The sequence below is a fragment of the Fusarium flagelliforme genome, assembly GCF_020744385.1.
Source record: "Fusarium flagelliforme strain FIESC 12 MPI-CAGE-AA-0113 chromosome Unknown B0J16scaffold_1, whole genome shotgun sequence".
NCBI lineage: Eukaryota > Fungi > Ascomycota > Sordariomycetes > Hypocreales > Nectriaceae > Fusarium > Fusarium flagelliforme.
The window spans coordinates 2,747,886-2,766,845 of NW_025763503.1; the positions used below are offsets into that span (position 1 = coordinate 2,747,886).

The following is an 18,960-nucleotide window of genomic DNA, read 5'->3' on the forward strand; positions in this document are numbered from 1 at the left end:
CTGTGGTTTGGCGTCGTAGCTCGTCCTCGAAAATAAATTCTCCTTATCGGCGTTCCGGGGTTTATCCGGAAGCTAACTTATCTTATCAGCAACAAAAAGTTCGCAAGCGGGACCAAAATTTCTGCGAATCTCTACCAGTAGATGTATACGCTGGATCACTTTCTCACCTTTTTCTCTGACGTCGAACTTTTCACCAACGTCGCAAGCACAGAAATAGACCTCATGCAGAGAGAAGAAGGTGGTGAAAATGGCTCCCAACAAAAGCCCCCGAACAAAACACGACCCGACCAAGAAGCGCAAACGGGATCTTAATGAGAACGACTCAAGAACGAAGCGACAAAGAGCTGATAAAAAGGCAGCCAAGGCCAATGGATCAAGCAAGAGCAAGAGTGGGGTTGTTTCTGAGGTGCCCGAGATCTCTGAGGCTTTGACAGAGACCGGACCTAGAGAGATTGAGATTGTTCGCCAATTCGATAATACAGATGCAGGATGGCGCGTCTCAAAGCCTATGGGCGGCAGAATGCTTGATATTGACCCTGTGATGACAGAGGATGAACAGTGAGTTCGCAAAATCTAGGTGCGGCGCGCCTAGCTAACCTGTGCAGATATCTCATTTTGGCCTACAACACCTCGATCCAGGTTTACTCAGCAGTCGACTCACTCCTCGTTCGAAGAATCCCAATCACAGCAGCCGAAGCCTCCGATGAGAAGACATCAGCTCCCGCACATATTGTCGCCATGCGTCAATCGAAGCAGAACTCCGACATCCTCTGGGTAGCCACCTCGGACGGTCATGTCTACCAGGTCAACTGGACCACCTCCAAGACACCCGAGTCCTTCCAGACACAGTCCAAGACCGCTAATGCCATGGCCCTCGTAACAAAGAAGGTTTCCGGCAAGGATCAGGAGATCATTTTTGTGGCAGAGTCGGACAAGCCTGGCCGAATCGAAGTTGTCGCATACCCAGCCGCAACAACAGAGTCTGAGCACAAGGTCATTTTCGTTATGAAGAAGCAAGGCAATGGCCTGCAACTGCTCGAGACAAGCGAGGATGGACATCTGGTTGGCGCAATTAACGACCGTCTCTTCTTTGGCATTCCTTCTCAGGATCAGTTCGATAGCCTTTCCGCATTCAACTACGAGATTTACACTTTCGACATTCCTGATCTGGTCACCTCACTTGACCTCCGGGTGTATCAAAGACCAGTCGGAAAGAAGTCGCGAAACCTTGATGCGCCCGTTTTGGATATCGTTGTTGGTGGCGCTCGTGGTCAGATCTACCTCTATCGCGATGCCCTCGCTAGAAGCCAGGCGCTTGCGAATGGAGCTGATAAGACGCCTATTCAAGCGCAAAACTTCCATTGGCATCGCAAAGCTGTGCATTCCGTTAAATGGTCACACGATGGTATGGATACTCCATCATTTGTTCAATCTGGTCATACTAACATGCGACAGGTAACTATATGATCTCAGGAGGCTCAGAGAACGCCCTTGTTCTGTGGCAGCTGGATACGGGAAAGAAGGATTTCCTTCCCCATCTCGCTGCTAGCGTAGAGAACATCACAGTCTCTGCCAACGGATCCTCATACGCTGTTCATCTCGATGATAACTCGGTCATGGTTCTCTCAACCGCCGAGATGAAGCCCACCGCATACATCGCCGGTATCCAGTCAGCCGCGATTAACGTCTCTACACCCAAGGACCAGCTTGTCCAGCGAGTATGGACAACCCCTACACATATCCAGCGACCTATCCCAGCCGTCATCAACCCTAAGGACCAGTCAAGGCTTCATGTGTGTGTTGGTAACGGTCGCCAGGCTACTCTGGCAGGAGGCTTCTCCGCTCCCTTGTTGCAAACATTCGATCTCGACAGTTTCCGCAGCGTTTCCAAGCAGGCTTTGGCTCGAACACAGCCAACAGACGTTAACATCACCAACAAGGGTCACCCCATTGAGGAGCCCCTTGTTACTCATGTAGCTTTCTCTGCTGATGGAGCATGGCTCGCCAGTGTGGACACTTGGGAGCCTTCGGCTCGTGATGTGGACAACGTAACCAACGATAGCAGGGATCAGCTTATCGAGGAGCGACGTGAGGTCTACCTCAAGTTCTGGGAAGCCCAACAGGGCGAAGAGCAGATCGCGCTTGTTTCCAGAATCAACGCTCCCCATGCTACACACCGTAACGAAGCAGTTCTTGACTTGACCTCAAATCCTGTCTCCACTTGCTTCGCTACGATCGGTACCGATGGTAATGTTCGTCTGTGGCGCCCCAAGACTAGGTCTCAGGACGGAGTTGTCGTAAAGGGACCTGATGGCCGTGAGATTTTCACATGGAGCTGTTCACAGATTATCCCAGTTGGCGACGGTATTCCTCAAGATGATATGGTCGACATTCCCGAAACTTCTGCCTACCAACAGCCTCAAGGAAAAATCGCATTCTCAGAGGATGGCTCTGCTCTCTTCGTGGCTTACGGAACAGCTGGTTTCGGTGCGGTCTACGTGATTGATGCTGCGTCAGGCGAGGTGGTCAAGGCCCTCGAGGGCCAATGGAAGGGTCAACTGCGATCCGTCCAAGCGCTTTCGCCTTTTGTTATTATCTTGTCCGATGAGCTGCGTGTTTACGATGTGGTCAGCGACGAGTTGCGATATGGTGTTGTGATTCCCAAGGTCAAGGACATTGCGCTGCTTCAACTGGCCGTCGACCATACCTCAGGACACTTTGCTTTGGCCCTGCCTGCCAAGGAAGGATCTCTCCTTGCAGTCTTCGAGCCTGAGTATATTGAGCCCTTGATTGTGCGTAGCACTCCCCAAAGAGTTGTTAGCTTGATCTCCGCCCCCGAGACCAGCGGTTTCATCGCCCTCGATGACGCTGCTCAAGTCTGGGTCGTTGCTGAAGGATCAAACTCTTCATCCCTTGCCACAATCCAGCCACTTGAGGACCTCCGCCTTGATGGTATCGAAGTCGACAGCAAGGAAGTTAACCTCATTGATGAGGACGAGGATATGGCCAGCGATGCCGAGGACGAGGCCGGAGACGCAGCTGAGCCCGAAGACGTTGAGATGGGAGACGACGACGATGACGACTCTCATCCCAGCGTGTTCGCGCAACAAAAGTTGTCAGACATTTTCGACTCTGCACCAGCGTTCGCCGCCCCTCCAATTGAGGACATGTTCTACAAAGTGATGGGCCTACTCGCCACAAAGCCTTTATCAGCATCATGAGAAGGAAGGAGATGAAAAAAGTGTTTATATAATAAGGTGCGGTAAAAAGCTAAGCTAGAATGTTTTGTCAAAGGGGGTTCATCATCATGCGCGTATGTCACTATGCATTGTACTGGACTTGGTCTGGTTGAATAAGGGGGGGGTAAATCTTGGGAAGATTATCTAGATGATCGCAGCGCCGGCGTTAAAGCAGGTTTGAATACCAGCTGTCACTCAGTTTCGAAGGAACATGTCCGACATCGGTGTATTTATGCGGGTGACAAAGAGAGGCGATCACCAAATGTGTTGCTACTACCTCGGCATTTCTCATTTATCGGATCCGAGATACAGTACATACTGGACACCAAAGACTGTGTTACATACTGTGACGCCAGATGCCGACTTAGACCGAATTGCGCCATAGCATGAGGAGGTGATGGGTAACCTGTTGGCTACATATTCACAGGAAGAGAAAGATACCAAGTTATTCATTTATCAACCAGTTTCAGTCAACTATTTCACATTTATACCAATCTCAACCGCGAATTGAAATGTCGTTTACGTCTATTCCCATCCTGGACTTGGCTGCGTCCAAGGATCCAGCGACAAAGCCTCAGTTTCTTAAGGAACTTCGTCATGCGTTGATGGAAGTTGGCTTCTTGTATCTCAAGAACGTCGGTATTGAGGATGAATTGTTCCAGAAAGTTATCGAACTTGGAAAGGGATTCTTTGATATCCCCGAGGAAGAGAAGTGAGCGATGATATATCTCATTGTCTGGCTATATGCTAATAATTCAACTCACTCATCAGACTCAAGATTGAGATGAAGAATGCTCCTTCTTTTCTAGGCTACTCACGACTCTCGGCAGAAATCACAGCTGGAGAAGTCGATCACAGAGAACAGATCGATCTCTCTACCGAGCATCCCGTTCCCAAACCAGAAGCTCCTCTATATCGAAATCTATTGGCGCCCAACCAGTGGCCATCTGAAGACTCACTGCCAGAGTTTCGCAAGGTCTACACAGAGTACATGGACCGCATGGGTAACATTTCGATCCAATTTACAAGCCTCATCGCCGAGGCAATCGAGCTGCCCAGTGACGCATTCAACAAGTACTTCGACGAGGACCAACAGCACAAGCTCAAGATCGTCAAGTACCCTGACGCAAAAGAGCTCGGTATCCAAGGCGATGCGCAAGGTCAGGGCGTAGGTCCTCACAAAGATAGTATGCTCTCGAGCTATCTCCTCCAAGCTACATCGCATAAGGGTCTTCAAGTACAAAATGTCCGTGGCGAGTGGATAGACTGCGAGCCCATCCCCGGAACACTCGTCGTGGCTATCGGTCAGGGTCTTGAAGCACTTACACAAGGTGTCTGCGTCTCAACAACACATCGCGTTCTCTCACCCGCGGCAGGATCCGGCGCACGCTTCTCAATCCCCTTCTTCCAAGGCGTGCGCATGAGCGCTGAATTCGACGATCTCGAGAAAGTCGGCGTTGGTCTTGTCCCCGAAGAAGTGAGAGAGCAGCGACGCAAGATTGTTGAGCGCAACGGTGGCCGTATTGATGATGTCGAGTTTACGTTCCGAGCAGGCGGTGTTTCAAAGACCCTTGGTGAAGCAACTCTGAGGAATCGTGTAAAGAGTCATCCTGATGTTGGAGAGCGCTGGTATCCTGATATTTTGGCTAGTATTCGTGAGGAGCAGGCTAAGGCGAAGCAGCAGAAGGAAACTGTAGCGCCAGCTGTGGAAGCGCCTCCCAAGGCTGTGGAGGCTCATTAAATCAATAGCAAGACACCGAGGGACAAAGTAGCAAGCATATGCAAAAAAGAACCGTATAAAGTTATCATGAGTCCCTGCCTGTCATCTAAACTTCTCTTTGTCTCTCCATCCAGGACCATCACACCACATTACGCCTCGCTTCGCTAAATGCTTTCCATTTTTCACTTTTTTCTTCTCTTCGTCTTGTGGTATCTTCTATCGTACGATGCGGTTGTCGTTGTTTTGCGTCGAGGTGTTCGTGTGGTCGGTTTAACCCTCGTAGGTAGGGAAGCACTCCTTGATGGCGTTCTTGGGGTGCTTGTTCTCGGCGTGCTCTTTCAGACTGCAGCAGAGTTAGTTGATCAGTGGGGAGAAGTGGAGGGGTTGTGGAAGACATACGCAGGGGCCTTTGTGGTCTTGAGGAAGGTAGATTTGCAGATCTGGCACTGAATGTCGCAAGCCTTCTCGTTCTGTATCACATGTTAGCAGACAGCCCAGCTAAATGAAGGATTATTCTGTTTACTCACCACCTTGAGCTGCGACTTGGCAGAGGTCTTGTCCTTAGCAGCGCGCTCGCGCTTCTGTTGAGCCTTGGCACCCTGAAGCAAACATGTCAGCAAGAAGACCTCCAATACTGTGATACTATCTTCAAAAGGAAAGGTGACGATGTACTTACGTTACCCATGTTTGCGATTTAGGAAGAAGAGGGTGTGTAGACTGGACAAAAAGTTGGTAGTAGAACTGGCGGTGTTGAGGAAGATACAAAGTGTGTGTAAGTTTAGAGTAGGTAGAAGATGGATGGGATTTGTCTTATCCAGAAAAAAACGGAAAAGTCTCCCCTCTTCGCTATCGCTCTTTCGGGCACTCCGTTATCTTTGCGCTCAGCAATTGGACTGGACTGAATTTATTTTTATTTGCTTGTCCACTGTCCACTGACTTTTTTCCCTCCCCCTCGTTAGCCCATTTCAGGGTCTCGACCGTTCCAGAAATCCGTCTCCATACGGACATTTACAAGGAAGGGTCCAGCATAACTGGGGCTGTGATGGATACCGTTTGTTACAGTCAATCAGGTCATGTTAGTGACTGTATGAATCAAAGGACAACTATAGTCTGTCTATTCTTGTGTTGATCAAGTATCTTGTATATTTATTAAATGTATTGTTACTCATGTATCCGTTCCTAATTGGACCTTCTACTCACAGCATGTTGACATCCCAACACCACCCAAGATGTCATCAAACCAAAACAGATGGAGGATCGTCAAGTTAAAGTTCTGTAACAGGCTCACACGGCAACTGTCTCAGTAAGCCCGGAGCAAAGTTTATTCATCTCTCCGATCATTCCAAGTAAGCAGCCCTGGAGAAGATCGCGGGGAGAGACTGCAAGATCCGTATAAGCGACGGGTTTAGCGGCACAAACATCAGATTGTTAGTAGGTCAGCAGTAATCAAGCTGAACTCCAACCCTACCGGATACGAGAATTGCTCCAAGTAGCTCTTACGATCCTTTCAGCTTACATTGGCATCAGTGTATCAAAAACGTTGGATGCTGAAAGCCATAGAGACAAAGTAGTTCAGACACTTTATTCCAGATTAGATTAGCAGCTTGGCTACTTTATCTTAGCGCCCTAAGCCTTATAGGACAATTACTCTGTTACCCAGTAGATCAGTTCCTTCTACTCTACATCGGCAATCGGGAAATGCTACTTTTCTGCTGACCACCCCAAGCAGCCAGAGTCTGAAGGATCCGAGTCTCCGCCAGAAGTTAGCTTGGATACTGGTGTAAAGAGCGACGTGTAATGACCGGATACGCTTATTGTTCTGCTCAAAGCAAGCTCCAGAGGTGATGATCTCGTATAGGCAACAATATCCAATCTGTTGCGATTAATAACGCCATATACTGCTAGAACTACCTCCTCAGAAGCCAAGATACCTCTACATTGGGTGCTGATCTGATGTCAGAGTTGTCAAGATTTGCGTTCCCACTTTCATTCGAGGTATCCATAAACATATATAAGACAGCCCAGAAACCCTGTGGCGCGTCTGCATTCTCACACACCTACCTACATCTCCTTGTCTCTCATACAAACATGACTCAGACCAAGTTCTCGTCCTTGCGTGCCAAGTTGGTCCAAGGAAGACTCCTACTCCCAGGAGACGAAGGATATGATGAAAGTCTCAAGAGATGGAGTATCACTTGTGTTAAGCCCGCTGTAAGCTGCCGTATTGCTGTTATCTTGTACAGAACTTACTCTTTCATAGGCTGCTGTAGCTCAACCTAGGACTGCTGAGGAAGTGAGTGCCGTGGTCAAGTTTGCAACTTCGAACGGAATCAAGTTCAACGTCAAAGGAGGCGGCCATAGCACCTCGCAGACATCCTGTGCTCCATCCCCTGAGGGTATGGTGCTGGACTTGTCTCTTATGCGTGATGTCTCAGTAGACGCAGACGCACAAACCATCACCTTTGGGGGAGGTTGTTTGTGGAGGGATGTCGATGAAGCGCTCTGGGCTAAAGGCCTGGCTACCATAGGAGGAACTGTCTCTCATACAGGCGTTGGTGGTCTCATCCTACACGGAGGTTACGGAGTCTTGAGTGGAAAGCACGGGCTGGCCATCGATAACTTGATTTCGTGCCAAGTTGTTTTGGCAGATGGAAGTATCGTGACCGCATCTGCCACGGAAAACTCAGATCTCTTTTGGGCACTCAGGGGTGCCGGTAGCAGCTTTGGTGTTGTGACGCAGTTCACCAGCAAAGCGCACCCACAAGGCGACATCTGGGGCGGTATGGCTTTCTTTTCGATAGAGAAACTCCCAGCTATCGTCGAATTCATGAACATGTGGGGGGCTACCAATGATGGCAAGCAGCTCTTCGTTGCCGCCTTCACACGTGCTCCTCCGGGACCAGATCCCGATGCACCCAGACCCCCTGTGATCGTTACACGAATGGCTTATTTTGGAGAGAATCCAAGCGAAGAAGGTCCCAAATATTTTGCTCCTATCTTGGAAATAGGCGCAATGATGCAGCATGTCGGGCCTATGCCTTATCCTGCAATCAATCAAGGCTCAGATGACCAACTCAAGTCTGGAGGCCGATATTTGTTCGGTGGCTCCAACTTCACTCTTCCTATGAAGTTGTCAACCGCTGAGGCAATCAACAAGCGCTTCGAAGAATTCACTGAGACCACTCCAGGAACAAAGGGTTCCGTGGTTTTGCTCGAATGCATACCTTACCAAAAGATCAAGGAAGTTCCTGTCGAGTCAACAGCTTTCAACTCTCGAGGTCAGTACTTCAATATAGGTGTCGTTTACACATGGGAAGACGAGAGCCTGGACACCGAAATCCGAATGTTCAATCGTTCTTTTCAGAATGAAGTTCGTGAGCTAGGATACAACGACAAATCCTACGCGGACGGTATTGGCCATTACCTCAACTATGTCGAAACCGATGATATCTCGGCTGAGGAAGCATTTGGATCTAATTCAAAGCGCCTGAGGTCTTTGAAGAAGAAATATGATCCAGATAACGTCTTTGACAAGCTTTGGAAGTTGATCGGCCAGGTTGAGGACAATTGGGTTGGTTGATGCTATGAAGATGAGTGCCGTTACTGTCGTTACCTGAGATACAGATTAGTAGGTGAAATACTGGCAGTGGATAAACCATATTAAATAAAGTCTAACTAAGTTTTCTATTCTTGAGGATTTAAAATGATGGCATCGTTAAGAAGTTTGTTATGGAAGGTGCAAAGGTTGGTGTTAGTGTAAACGGCAACTACGATCGCGCACCGTGCGAGTCTCATCTCTTTCCCTCGCGTCGCGTTTGAAATATTCAAGTTCAACTTCTGCAACTTCACCTTTGAAGTTCACATGACTGTTTTGAGCAGGATCGTACCCTCCAGAGTGATCGCAAACACCAGAATACAACGATTCATATTTCCTGTGCCTTCATTTTCATTGGCTCTTGGACACAGGCACCCTTTCACCGTGTACAGTCGGCACAACAGTATGGCGTCGTCAAATATCGTCTCTGCCGACAAAATTACCCTCGAGGAGTTCAATCGACGGCTTGTTGAATATGAGTCTCTAATTAAAAGGGTATCTGACGAAAAAGGCGGTATGTTAAATACCAATACGCACCACAGCCGATGAGAGATGTTAACAGCTTCGCTCTGGATAGCCAAGGATGGCCAGAAGACACTGCTAGAGCTCGATGAACATCGATATCACGAAGCATTGGACAATTTTGATACTGAATCTGAAACCCGGCCAATGACGCTCGACGATATCAAAACCCTTGTAGAGTGGAAGTTGTGAGTCCAAGACTGTCCTGTCATTCGAGAATGACAGTACCGCACAACTGACCATTTATTAACGAACAACCAGGCGCCATGGAAAGTTCAGGCCGACACTTATGAAACTGGTCTCATCTAATGACCCAAGTGATGCCCAGGATGTCGTCAAGCAAGCCGTTGGCATATACGACAAAACTGCAGACATTGGAGCCGCTGTGAAGGTGTTAACCAAGCTTCGAGGCATTGGTCCCGCCACAGCATCCTTGCTCCTAGCTGTCCACGATGCGAATCGGGTCATCTTCTTTTCTGATGAGGCTTTCTGGTGGTTATGTTGTGACGGCAAGCAAAACCCTATCAAGTACGATGCTAAAGAGTATAGTGCGCTATGCTCCCAGTTTGAGAACCTACGCGATAGACTTGGTGTGGTGAAAGCGAGTGACGCGGAAAAGGTTGCCTACGTCTTGATGAAGCAGCCGGATCAACCGGAGCAATCACATGGAGCGGCACCTGTCAAGAAAGAGAAAGAGGGTACATCAACGAAACCGGCAAAGAAGAGAAAACCCGACGTGAAGGAGACTAAGAAAGCCGACAATGTCACTCAAGAGCAGTCTTCGCTACGTCGGTCAAAACGACTGAAATCTTAGTTCTGCATGGTAAACTAGCGCTCATCTTTTTGATGCCCGGCTGTGCACATCCCGCACCTTTAATTGGGCCAAGCAGAATTCTAATGGGTGAAAGCATATGCCTTCCAAGATTCAGCTTTGCGATAACCTGACGATGGGGGTGCGGAATGTGCACAGCCGGCCATCAAAGAGACAACTGGACAATGCCTTACCTTTACCCGCATGTACAGAACTCCAAACTGTGAGATCCAGCATGTTGTATTGCACCGCTGGTCACTATGCAACAATACGCCACAAGCTAATCCAGGCAATCAAAACACAAAGCTCAAAGGATCGGGTACCCGGGCCGTGATAGCGTCAATATCCGAAGAATAACAAGTTCACAACCGAAGAATTTCCGCATGACGATGATTTCGCAAGATGAAATCGATGGCTGGAGCAGTAAACGAAGCCACCGTGAAGAGACATGCCGCCTTAAAGCGTGGCAACGGGCCATGCAAATCCCGTGTATAAAAAGGCCAGATACCTTGAAAATTCAGCATGTCGAGGATCCTCCCTAGTGACAATTGAAATCCATCTCTGCTGTTACTCGACAATCGAACTCAACCGGCTCGTTCATTGCATATGCATGAGCTGGTTAAGTGATTCAGAACAACGTATTTATCTCCTATTTCCGATATCCACTATCTACATCTACAAGCATCAGAACATGGCGCCAAAAGGGCACCGGCCTGGTTCAAGTAGTATGTTTGCTCAGACTACTGAGCCCATACCCTTGCCTACTCGCTTCGCTCGGATCAAGAAGGATCTAATCGAGGGTAAACAAGACCAGATCAAGGCCTCATGGACAAGATTATTGGTGAAGCTGAAGGCTGAAATTGATCTCATTGACAAGACGGGGCCTGATATTTACCCTTCTATCAATTTTGACGACCTCAAGAACCCCTCAGTGACGAATGCATTCGCTTCCGGGCTCAAGCACCGCGGCGTCGCAGTGGTTCGAAAGGTGATACCCCATGATCTGGCTACGCAATGGAAGACGGAAACGGAGGCACACTTGGAACACCCTCGAGCTCGACGGCTTCCAACTCACGATCCCCATCTTTATGGCGTGTATTGGTCTCCTGGGCAGATCAAAGCTCGAGCACACGAAAACGTCATATATACTCAACGTTTCTTAATGAACTTATGGCACTCTTCCGACCCAAAAGCACTTGTGAGCCCCAATTTTCCTGTCAGCTATGCCGATCGAATGAGGATCAGAAACCCTGGAGATGAAGCATGTTCCCTCAGCGTTTACGTCGATGGTGGAAGTGTCGAGCGTTGGGAACCAGATGGCTACGGTTCCGCGGCAACTTACCAACCCATTTTTGATGGTCACTGGGAAGATTGGGAACCATGGGAGAGCAGCACTCGACTGAAAGTGACGAGTGATTTATACAATGGTGATGGGTCATGCAGCATGTTTCGCATGCTTCAGGGCTGGGTTGCTTTGAGTGATGTTCCTCTTGGCCAAGGCACCCTTCTCTTGTGTCCGATGATTCGACTTACGACTGCATATCTTCTTCTCCGACCATTCTTTATTCCCAAAGACTCTTCTCTCTCAGGTCTAGATTTTCTTTCACCAGATAACTGGATCCTCGAAGAACCACCCTCATCCGTGATTCAAGGTGCATTGCCGTCCTATCCGCAAGAGCTCAACGAAGCTTTACATCCTCATCTCCAACTCAATCGCAGCATGATACCAATACCCAAGCTTGAACCAGGAGACTACCTCGTCTGGCATCCCGACGCTGTGTATGCTCTTGACCGTCGTCACCGTCCAAATACACCGCCCACGACAATTGTATATCTTCCAGCTTGTCCTTTAACTCAGACGAATGCTCTCTACTTGGCCCACCAACGCAAAGGATTCCTGCAAGGTGAACCAGGTCCTGACTTTACCGGAGCTCTTACTGGCGACATAACCATAGGAGGGGAGCAGGCTGTGCGGGAAGTTGGTGAAGCAGGAGGCGTGGATGGTATGAGGGCGATGGGGATCTTGCCCTGGGATGAAGATGAGGCTCAAGACGATATCGAATACGCTGTGTTAGAGATGGCCAATGGTGTTTTGTTTCCGGAAAGATATGACGCGGTGTACTGAAACGTTCCTTAATCGCAATGGTAATTACAGCTGATTGAATAGAAATGCTCATGTCACATATAGCAGTAGCGAGAATAGTGTGATTTGAATAATGACATCTTGCATATGCCATAGACCTTTGTGGCAGTAAACTTCAAAAAGGCTAGCATCCAACATCAGATTTCTATAAATATGAAATTCGAATACAATCTCAAATGGTCGACCGTCCGATCACCAACTTTACGCCGGTACTTAAACCCGTAACCGATATACCCGTTATTTTACATATTCCGCTTCTGGTGTTCCAGGTCTGTACGTTGTGCGTACCCTGACAGGCGCAGACCTGGCCCCCATCCTCTGCCCAGTCAAGCCAACGATAGAACAGTTATCGGGCATTGTTGGGTGAGCGGGTATCTTTTCCTAGTAACAGCGTATCACATTGCGCTTTTTAGATGCCCTTCCTGCCCTCACCGGTCTGCTGGGTAGCGGCGTACTTGTCGCTGAGCTCATCGTAGCTCTTGTGGAGCTGCTCGCTTTGCTTCTTGAGAGTCTTGAGGTCCTGATCCTTAAGCTCGAGCTCCTTTCGGAGACGGGCGAGCTCACCGGGCTTGCCGGCGGCGGCAAGCTTCTCAGCATCTTTGGTGTTGCTCTTGGTACCCTCGTAAGCGCGGACCTGGTCCTCAAGACGCATCACCTCGAGGATCATAACATAGGTGCGGTTAAGGATGAGCGACAGGAAGAGGGTGAAACCACAAAGGTACATGTTGCGTTGCGAGTAGAACTTGCGGGCCTGGACTTCGAGACGCTCGTGACCCATAACGGCGGCACTGTAAACGAGTAAAAGTCAGTAACGGAGCCAATTGTAATGTGGTGGTTGCGTGGGGTTACGTACCCTCCACCCTGCTTGGTCGATTCGGTAGCGGCGGCGAGCTCGAGCTGGACACGGTAGACGCGGTTCACGCTGTCAACAAAGAGAATCAGAATGAAGATGAAGGTAATCTTCATCCAGTACTGAATCTTGGCGACAATGGGGTTCTCGGAAATGAAGCTGTAGTTCCCGTTAGTCGCGGTGCTACGTGTGGAAGGGAAAGTTCGTGATAACGCACGTGAAGATCTTTCGCTTCACATTGAAGGGCATGGGGAAGATCAGGGTGACGAATAGTGCCATCTCGAAGACGAGAAGCATAAACACCTGGTTTCTACAGTTAGCAACTCCATTTCTGAGGGTATTGAAGCTCTGTGTCGCGGTTTGGACGACATACAAGAGTGTAGTAGAGCGTCATGGTGACGGCGGTAGCTGACGAGGGGTAAACAGCTAAAAAAGTGAATTCGTATGCGAGAATTGAAAAGCTCAGAGGGAGCTGTCTGGTTCGTGAGGTACGAGTGTGAAAATGGGAGGAAGAGATCAAATGATTGCGAGGGGAGAAAAGACTTCTGGTTGCGAGGTCTAAGTATTTGTACCTAGGAGGGAGGACGAATGACAAAGGTGGTCAGTTTGGGTTCGGACCTGAACCTGGCAAAAAGCTGGGAAAGCTGTTCCCAGTCGTGCTTGCTGTTACTGTTACGCTACGTAGTGCTTCCCTCTTCTGAATCGACAACGTCATCGCCTGTGGCTGGCACCTCCAGGCCGCTAATGGTGGCATGTGGGGCACAAGCTTCATAAGTGGCTTGTCTAACACGCTTTAATGCTACCTAGTGCAGATCTATCCGTGCCGTGTACCCCTATGAAGACATAAATACTATGCCATTTCATAAAAATGATATCAAGCCATTCAGAGACTGGGTTAGACAGCTGGAAAGGGTAATGTCTCATACAACGCAGTCCACTACTTGAAATCAACAGCGCAACTTCAATCGTCATATTATGTATCATATACCTATCTCTTGGGATAATACTCCAAAAGCCAAGCTATTCCTCACTCAAGCCAGAACCTAGTCCTGATCCAAGTAGGAACAGATATGCGCAGTTCAACATCTAGACTATCCTACAAACGAAGCCAGGCTTATATTACAAGCTTCTGCACCTAGATCATTGACTGCCGTCCTACCAATCCCCGTCGTCTCTCAACTTGGCCGGCAGGCGGCGATGTCTCCCGACTCTGTCAATGCGCGAACGAACCACCACGTCTTGGTCATCGTCGTCGTCGTCGTCGTCTTCGTCAGCGTTGCCATTCTCCAATTGACTTTGAATCGGCCTAGATTCTTCAACACGTTCCTCTGTGGGGCTCACGTCTTCCATGCTATCGTTAACAACTTCCACAGGCCGTGGTAGCTGTACAATTGGGCGCACAATCGTATCCGGCACCACGATTTGCTTCTCTTCTCGCTCTTCTGTTTCCTCCGAGACTGACTGTCTAGTTGGTGCGGTCGTTGGGGCTGAAGTGGGATTTCGTTTGTATTTTCGAGGCCGGCCACTGCCGGGTCTGGCGCCTCCTCGCTTGCCTCGCGTTTTGGGTACTCCCCGAGATTTACCACCCTGCTCTGATGCGGTTGTCTTTCCACTATGTCGCGCACGTTTTCGTAGTCTGGCCGCTGACGACTTGCTAGTTTCATAATCCGACTCTCCGTCGGATGGTGTTTCCAGGAGGGAGACATCTGTCCCCGTAGGACGGTACTCTTCTTCTTCCGAGTCCTCCTCGAACGCGCCCTTCTTGCGCTTGCGTAATGGCTTTGGGGCGAAGCCAAGTGTCTCCGCCAACGGCTCCTCGTCGTCAAGAGCTCTTTGACTCTTCTTCCCCTTTCCGGACTTTTTCTTGTCTGACTTTGGGGCCTTTCTGGCTACTCCCTCTCCGTTAGGTCGTCTTGATCGCTTCTTGCTATCGTCTGCCCCTCCTTCTATTTTTTCGTCAATCAGCTTCTTTGTGAGGTTAGGAAAGTTCTCTCCGTAGTTGAAAAAGAGTTCTTCTCCAGCTTTAATATCGCGCAGGGCCGTAAACTTGATTCGATATTCGCCATTGACATAGAGAATGCGAGGTGTGATATTGCATCCGTCCTTGTCGCTCTCTGATGCATGATTGATGTAACGACTCAAGTTGCCGTATGTCGCAGCATCCACCCAAAGACCTTCCTTTTCCAAGAGGGTGAAAACATAAGAGATGTTAGATGCTTCATCAAATACATCTCCACGCCGGGCTTCACGCCGTACGCCTTCGTCGTGACTGATCAACTCTCCAACATATTCAATGATGAAATCGTCCTGGGCGATAGGTTCAACAGTGAACAGTCCGTACCCAACACCCTCAAGCTGGCTCTCGCCCAGGGCAAGGCTCTTTACTTGGCCACGCTGAAGGGAACAGTTCTGGCAGCCAGTCGCATGTAGAATATCGTCGTCGGTGTTCTCGGGATCAGCTCTCTCCAGTACACCACATGTTCCACAAAGATCTGGATCGCATTCGCGATTCAACTGCACACAGATACATGGCCTGTCCCTTTGTTTGGAAAGGCATGTTTTGCCTTGTGAGTGGCAAGCACAGCCAGTAAATTTGTAGGTGCAGCTTTCCACGGAACACCCGCAGAACTTTTCGCAAAGAACGCCGTTCTTAGCACAAATGCAACTGTCGTTGGTACAGGGGCCATCGTGGGAGCAGGGCTCGAATGTGTCGCGTTTTTGATGCAGGTGAGTCTTGGTGTGACTCTCCCAGTCCCCAATGAAAGCCTTCTTGACCCTATCATACCAGGTGAGTGACCGAAATGCCGGCTTGCTCACTGGCTCAAGCGGGGGTAGAGATATATTGAGACGCTCGTATTCGTTGAAAACGTCGCTACAATCACGGTCAAGAAGCTGGGCAACTAGGCAGAAGGGGTCTCTTTTGACTTGGTTGTGATCGGCTGTTGCAACGGTACATCGCAAAACATAACGTTCATCTTCATTCCAGGCCCGCTGAACCGACAGAGACTCGGGACGGGGCGACAACTGGAAGCAATTTCGTTTGCACGAGCGCGCATGACCATTCATCATGTTGGTTTCCTCGTCGGTAATGCGCCGTTTCCGTTCAAGGGTTTCTGCAAGACGAGGAAGCATTGAAAGTGCGTGCTTATTGTTTTGCGAGTCATATTCGCCATGCTCGCAAGCATGACTGAAACAAATATGACAACCAAGGATCGAATAACTACCCAGCCAATACTCAATAGCTTCGAGTTCGTTTTCGTTTTGCGTGCTGGGACCGTCCTTAGCGGTCGGTTTTGTTTCCATTATGCTGTCGACCGATTCGTCCAGTAGAAGGACATCACGGAGCTCAATCTGTTTCGTGAGAGGTTGACCCTCATAAAAGACGCGGTGGAACGCCTGGGTAAATAAATCTGCAGCTTGATTTGCCTCAGGCGGGGTAGTCGATCCAGCTGGGCGATGAGAATTCAAAATGTCTGACTTCTGCCGAGGCGTAATTGCATTTTCGGGTTCACTACTTGCCATATAACGGATGAGGGTCGACTTGTCGCAGCCAGGCAGTGAAAGCTTCTCCAGCCAGTCCTCCAGATAGAGCAAGACAGTTGATGCAAATTCAGAGCGCACAGTTATACGCACCTTTTCTTCGCGACTCAGGGGTTCAAATCCACTTTCGCGGTCAAGGTCTTCCAATTCCTGTATCCAAAGATTGTATCTTTTGTCTTCCGAGTCTTCAATGTCCCTCAAGTGGGGTACAAATTTCAACATGGTGTTTGGTGTAAGAATGTTCTTTTTGATTTCCACGTGGTGAAAGCGATACTTGGGAACACGCTCTTCATCTGTTTGAATCCGTACGATTCGATAGTGATCATCTCGTTTGTTTTTCTTGGACTTAGTGACAGTGTGCTCCTTTTGAAAAATGTTAGTGCTTCTGGGTACTTGGTTTTGAATTACATACCTTGTGTCTGATTCTCATGGTTTCGCCCTTCTTGGCTGGCACCGGTCCAGTGGTGATGCCAGCGAAGAGATCGTTGCCATTGAGAACCCGTCGCTCTGTAGGTTTAGTTGATTCAATGACATAAGTAGACATGCGGCTGTGTCCATCTTTGATATCCTGACGAAACTGTGTCAACTTTTTTGCAACAGTAGCAACATCCCATTCAGGCTTTCTGGGCGTTTGATATTTGGGAGAGGTAGGTTCAGGTTGTTGCATTGATGTATCAACATCTTGTTCAACTTCTGGCGTTACCTGACGAGATGCCGAGTTGGAAGCTGACACACTAGACAGCTTTGCCATACTGTGGGCATTGTCGACGCTGACAGTCACTTGGGTCACCTTCTGCTCGCCCTTGATTACCACTGTAGGTGATGGGCGTGCTGACTCAATAGAATGCTGCTTGGGCAAGCTGGCAGTAATGGAAGTCGAAGATCGATTCAGCCTGGGAGGGCTAACAGGTGTGTGGGTGGAAGATGGACGCCGCTCAATAGAAAAATCGGGAGCGAATCGCGCCTGAGTAGTAGCCGAGTCTGCGCGACAGACAGGCGGCGGCGATGGTGATTCAGTTAAATCAATATGGGTGATAGCCTTGGAGTTGACGTTGATGGAAGTGCCAGATTGAAAAGAAGCCATGGTCGCGGCTAATTACTTTGACTCAAAGTTTAAGTGAGAGCCAAGCGAGGTAAGGTACGAATGGTGACTGAGGCAGGTGTATCCTGTTATCGATTCCAGCAAGGTTTTCCTAGGATTGCCCCTCTCTTTGATTCGCAACTGCCACCATTCTGCAAAAAGATGATTGCTTAAGAAGAGGCAGAAAGAGAGAAAGAAGGAAAGGGAGAATGTTGCGACCTGCAGTTGGCGATTCCGTTGTTGTGGGTAGCACCTTTGTAGGTAGGCCAGGGAAGGGACGAAAAGAAACACGACTTCCAGAGGTAGACGCGTGTGGACAGATTAGAACTTGGACTTGGTAAAGAGAAGCAACAGGCGAGACAAGGCGCAGTTTGAACGGTATTAACCAAAAGAAACAGAGACTCCGTTGCGCTGCAGTGTTTCCAAATGGTTCTGCACAATTAAAACGATATAATTTGATGGCCTTCTTGTTGACGTTGAAATTCGAGACGAGGCGAAAGATAAATTGAATTGGATGAATCTAATGTCAGACACGCGCGTTGAGAGGAGACTGCAGGGGACGTTGACAGGGGGAGCGCGCTCACTAATCGAGATTAGCGCGCTGTCATTGGTCGTTCAACTTGAAGACTCCCCTGTTGATGATGGGTTTGGATGGAAACTGAGTACAGCATATAGAGTGATGGATACTGGCATTGAATTGTATTTTCTTCAAACTCGGATTCGCAAATAGTCCTTTGAATCAGGACTACATTTTCTTTTCATGCATCAAGTTTAATTGACATTTGTATGCATACCTGCTAGTCTATCTGATCTTTAGTACTGTCAGCGCTCTGACCATGATGATTGAGAGTCTATGGTACGATTGAAGAATTGCAACTTGGGAAACAGTATTCGTAGTGAAACGTTATAGTTCTTTGATTTCTGCCGTATCTATATCTCGTATGTTGTGCATTCTGACTTTCCTGATTCTCCTTGTCTAAGTCATCATAGTAGTCATGTCTCACGTGAACGTCGGAATTGCCGGAGACACAAGTTGCAGCTGCAGCCTTTGCGAATTATGGACAGTTGACATAATGCTTGGCGTTGCTCATATTGATTCCTTATCATATACTGAATTAATCAATGATTTCTGGGGAATTTCAAGACGCCAATAAGCCCTTTGAACAGTCCTTGATAGCTCAGGACTTGGTGATTACTCAACCGGCACTCCACTTAACCTATTCCTCTCCAGGGATATCAGGAATACGACCTGAACAAGATACAGAAAGATGACTACAATGGACGAATTTAGAGTCAATGATGAGATTATAAGGATTGTGAGAAACGGTGACATACAGATTAGACTCGTGTCAAAACTAACCCTAAGAACTGCCCTCGTCGAGTAAAAGACGATATTCCAGATCTTGGGATCCTCTATCCATTGGATGCCTCTTGAAGATCTTCTCAAGTACGGAGAAGA

At 48.6% G+C, this 18,960-nt stretch overlaps 8 protein-coding genes across 8 annotated transcripts; 5 read left to right on the forward strand and 3 right to left on the reverse strand.

Moving 5' to 3' along the window:
- Positions 1 to 137: 137 nt before the first annotated feature.
- B0J16DRAFT_359655 (uncharacterized protein) lies at positions 138 to 3,646 on the forward strand. The gene is made up of 3 exons (XM_046129661.1): positions 138 to 558; positions 606 to 1,405; positions 1,456 to 3,646. Exons 1-3 carry the CDS (start codon positions 248 to 250, stop codon positions 3,219 to 3,221), a joined length of 2,877 nt encoding a protein of 958 aa, XP_045988858.1. The 5' UTR covers positions 138 to 247; the 3' UTR covers positions 3,222 to 3,646.
- On the forward strand, positions 3,647 to 5,036 carry B0J16DRAFT_327735 (uncharacterized protein). Its single transcript, XM_046126133.1, has 2 exons — positions 3,647 to 3,951; positions 4,011 to 5,036. The coding sequence occupies exons 1-2, from the start codon at positions 3,752 to 3,754 to the stop codon at positions 4,978 to 4,980; spliced, it is 1,170 nt and encodes a 389-aa protein (XP_045988859.1). The 5' UTR covers positions 3,647 to 3,751; the 3' UTR covers positions 4,981 to 5,036.
- Positions 5,037 to 5,849, reverse strand: B0J16DRAFT_327736 (At2g23090 like protein). Its single transcript, XM_046126134.1, has 4 exons — positions 5,636 to 5,849; positions 5,487 to 5,558; positions 5,359 to 5,429; positions 5,037 to 5,302 (listed from the first exon to the last, which is right to left on the reverse strand). The coding sequence occupies exons 1-4, from the start codon at positions 5,642 to 5,644 to the stop codon at positions 5,230 to 5,232; spliced, it is 225 nt and encodes a 74-aa protein (XP_045988860.1). The 5' UTR covers positions 5,645 to 5,849; the 3' UTR covers positions 5,037 to 5,229.
- Positions 5,850 to 7,047: 1,198 nt separating this feature from the next.
- Positions 7,048 to 8,539, forward strand: B0J16DRAFT_313553 (uncharacterized protein; the record flags this gene model as incomplete). Its single annotated transcript, XM_046125137.1, has 2 exons — positions 7,048 to 7,170; positions 7,220 to 8,539. 2 exons carry the CDS (start codon positions 7,048 to 7,050, stop codon positions 8,537 to 8,539), a joined length of 1,443 nt encoding a protein of 480 aa, XP_045988861.1.
- A 420-nt stretch (positions 8,540 to 8,959) lies between these two features.
- Positions 8,960 to 9,890, forward strand: B0J16DRAFT_377678 (uncharacterized protein; the record flags this gene model as incomplete). Its single annotated transcript, XM_046130862.1, has 3 exons — positions 8,960 to 9,068; positions 9,132 to 9,264; positions 9,338 to 9,890. 3 exons carry the CDS (start codon positions 8,960 to 8,962, stop codon positions 9,888 to 9,890), a joined length of 795 nt encoding a protein of 264 aa, XP_045988862.1.
- Positions 9,891 to 10,578: 688 nt separating this feature from the next.
- On the forward strand, positions 10,579 to 12,012 carry B0J16DRAFT_313555 (uncharacterized protein; the record flags this gene model as incomplete). The annotated part of the gene is made up of 1 exon (XM_046125138.1): positions 10,579 to 12,012. One exon carries the CDS (start codon positions 10,579 to 10,581, stop codon positions 12,010 to 12,012), a length of 1,434 nt encoding a protein of 477 aa, XP_045988863.1.
- Positions 12,013 to 12,095: 83 nt separating this feature from the next.
- Positions 12,096 to 13,573, reverse strand: B0J16DRAFT_327744 (B-cell receptor-associated protein 31-like-domain-containing protein). Its single transcript, XM_046126135.1, has 4 exons — positions 13,254 to 13,573; positions 13,098 to 13,183; positions 12,884 to 13,039; positions 12,096 to 12,818 (listed from the first exon to the last, which is right to left on the reverse strand). Exons 1-4 carry the CDS (start codon positions 13,272 to 13,274, stop codon positions 12,440 to 12,442), a joined length of 642 nt encoding a protein of 213 aa, XP_045988864.1. The 5' UTR covers positions 13,275 to 13,573; the 3' UTR covers positions 12,096 to 12,439.
- A 197-nt stretch (positions 13,574 to 13,770) lies between these two features.
- B0J16DRAFT_15955 (uncharacterized protein) lies at positions 13,771 to 17,997 on the reverse strand. The gene is made up of 2 exons (XM_046122181.1): positions 16,833 to 17,997; positions 13,771 to 16,783 (listed from the first exon to the last, which is right to left on the reverse strand). Exons 1-2 carry the CDS (start codon positions 17,502 to 17,504, stop codon positions 14,036 to 14,038), a joined length of 3,420 nt encoding a protein of 1,139 aa, XP_045988865.1. The 5' UTR covers positions 17,505 to 17,997; the 3' UTR covers positions 13,771 to 14,035.
- Positions 17,998 to 18,960: the final 963 nt, after the last annotated feature.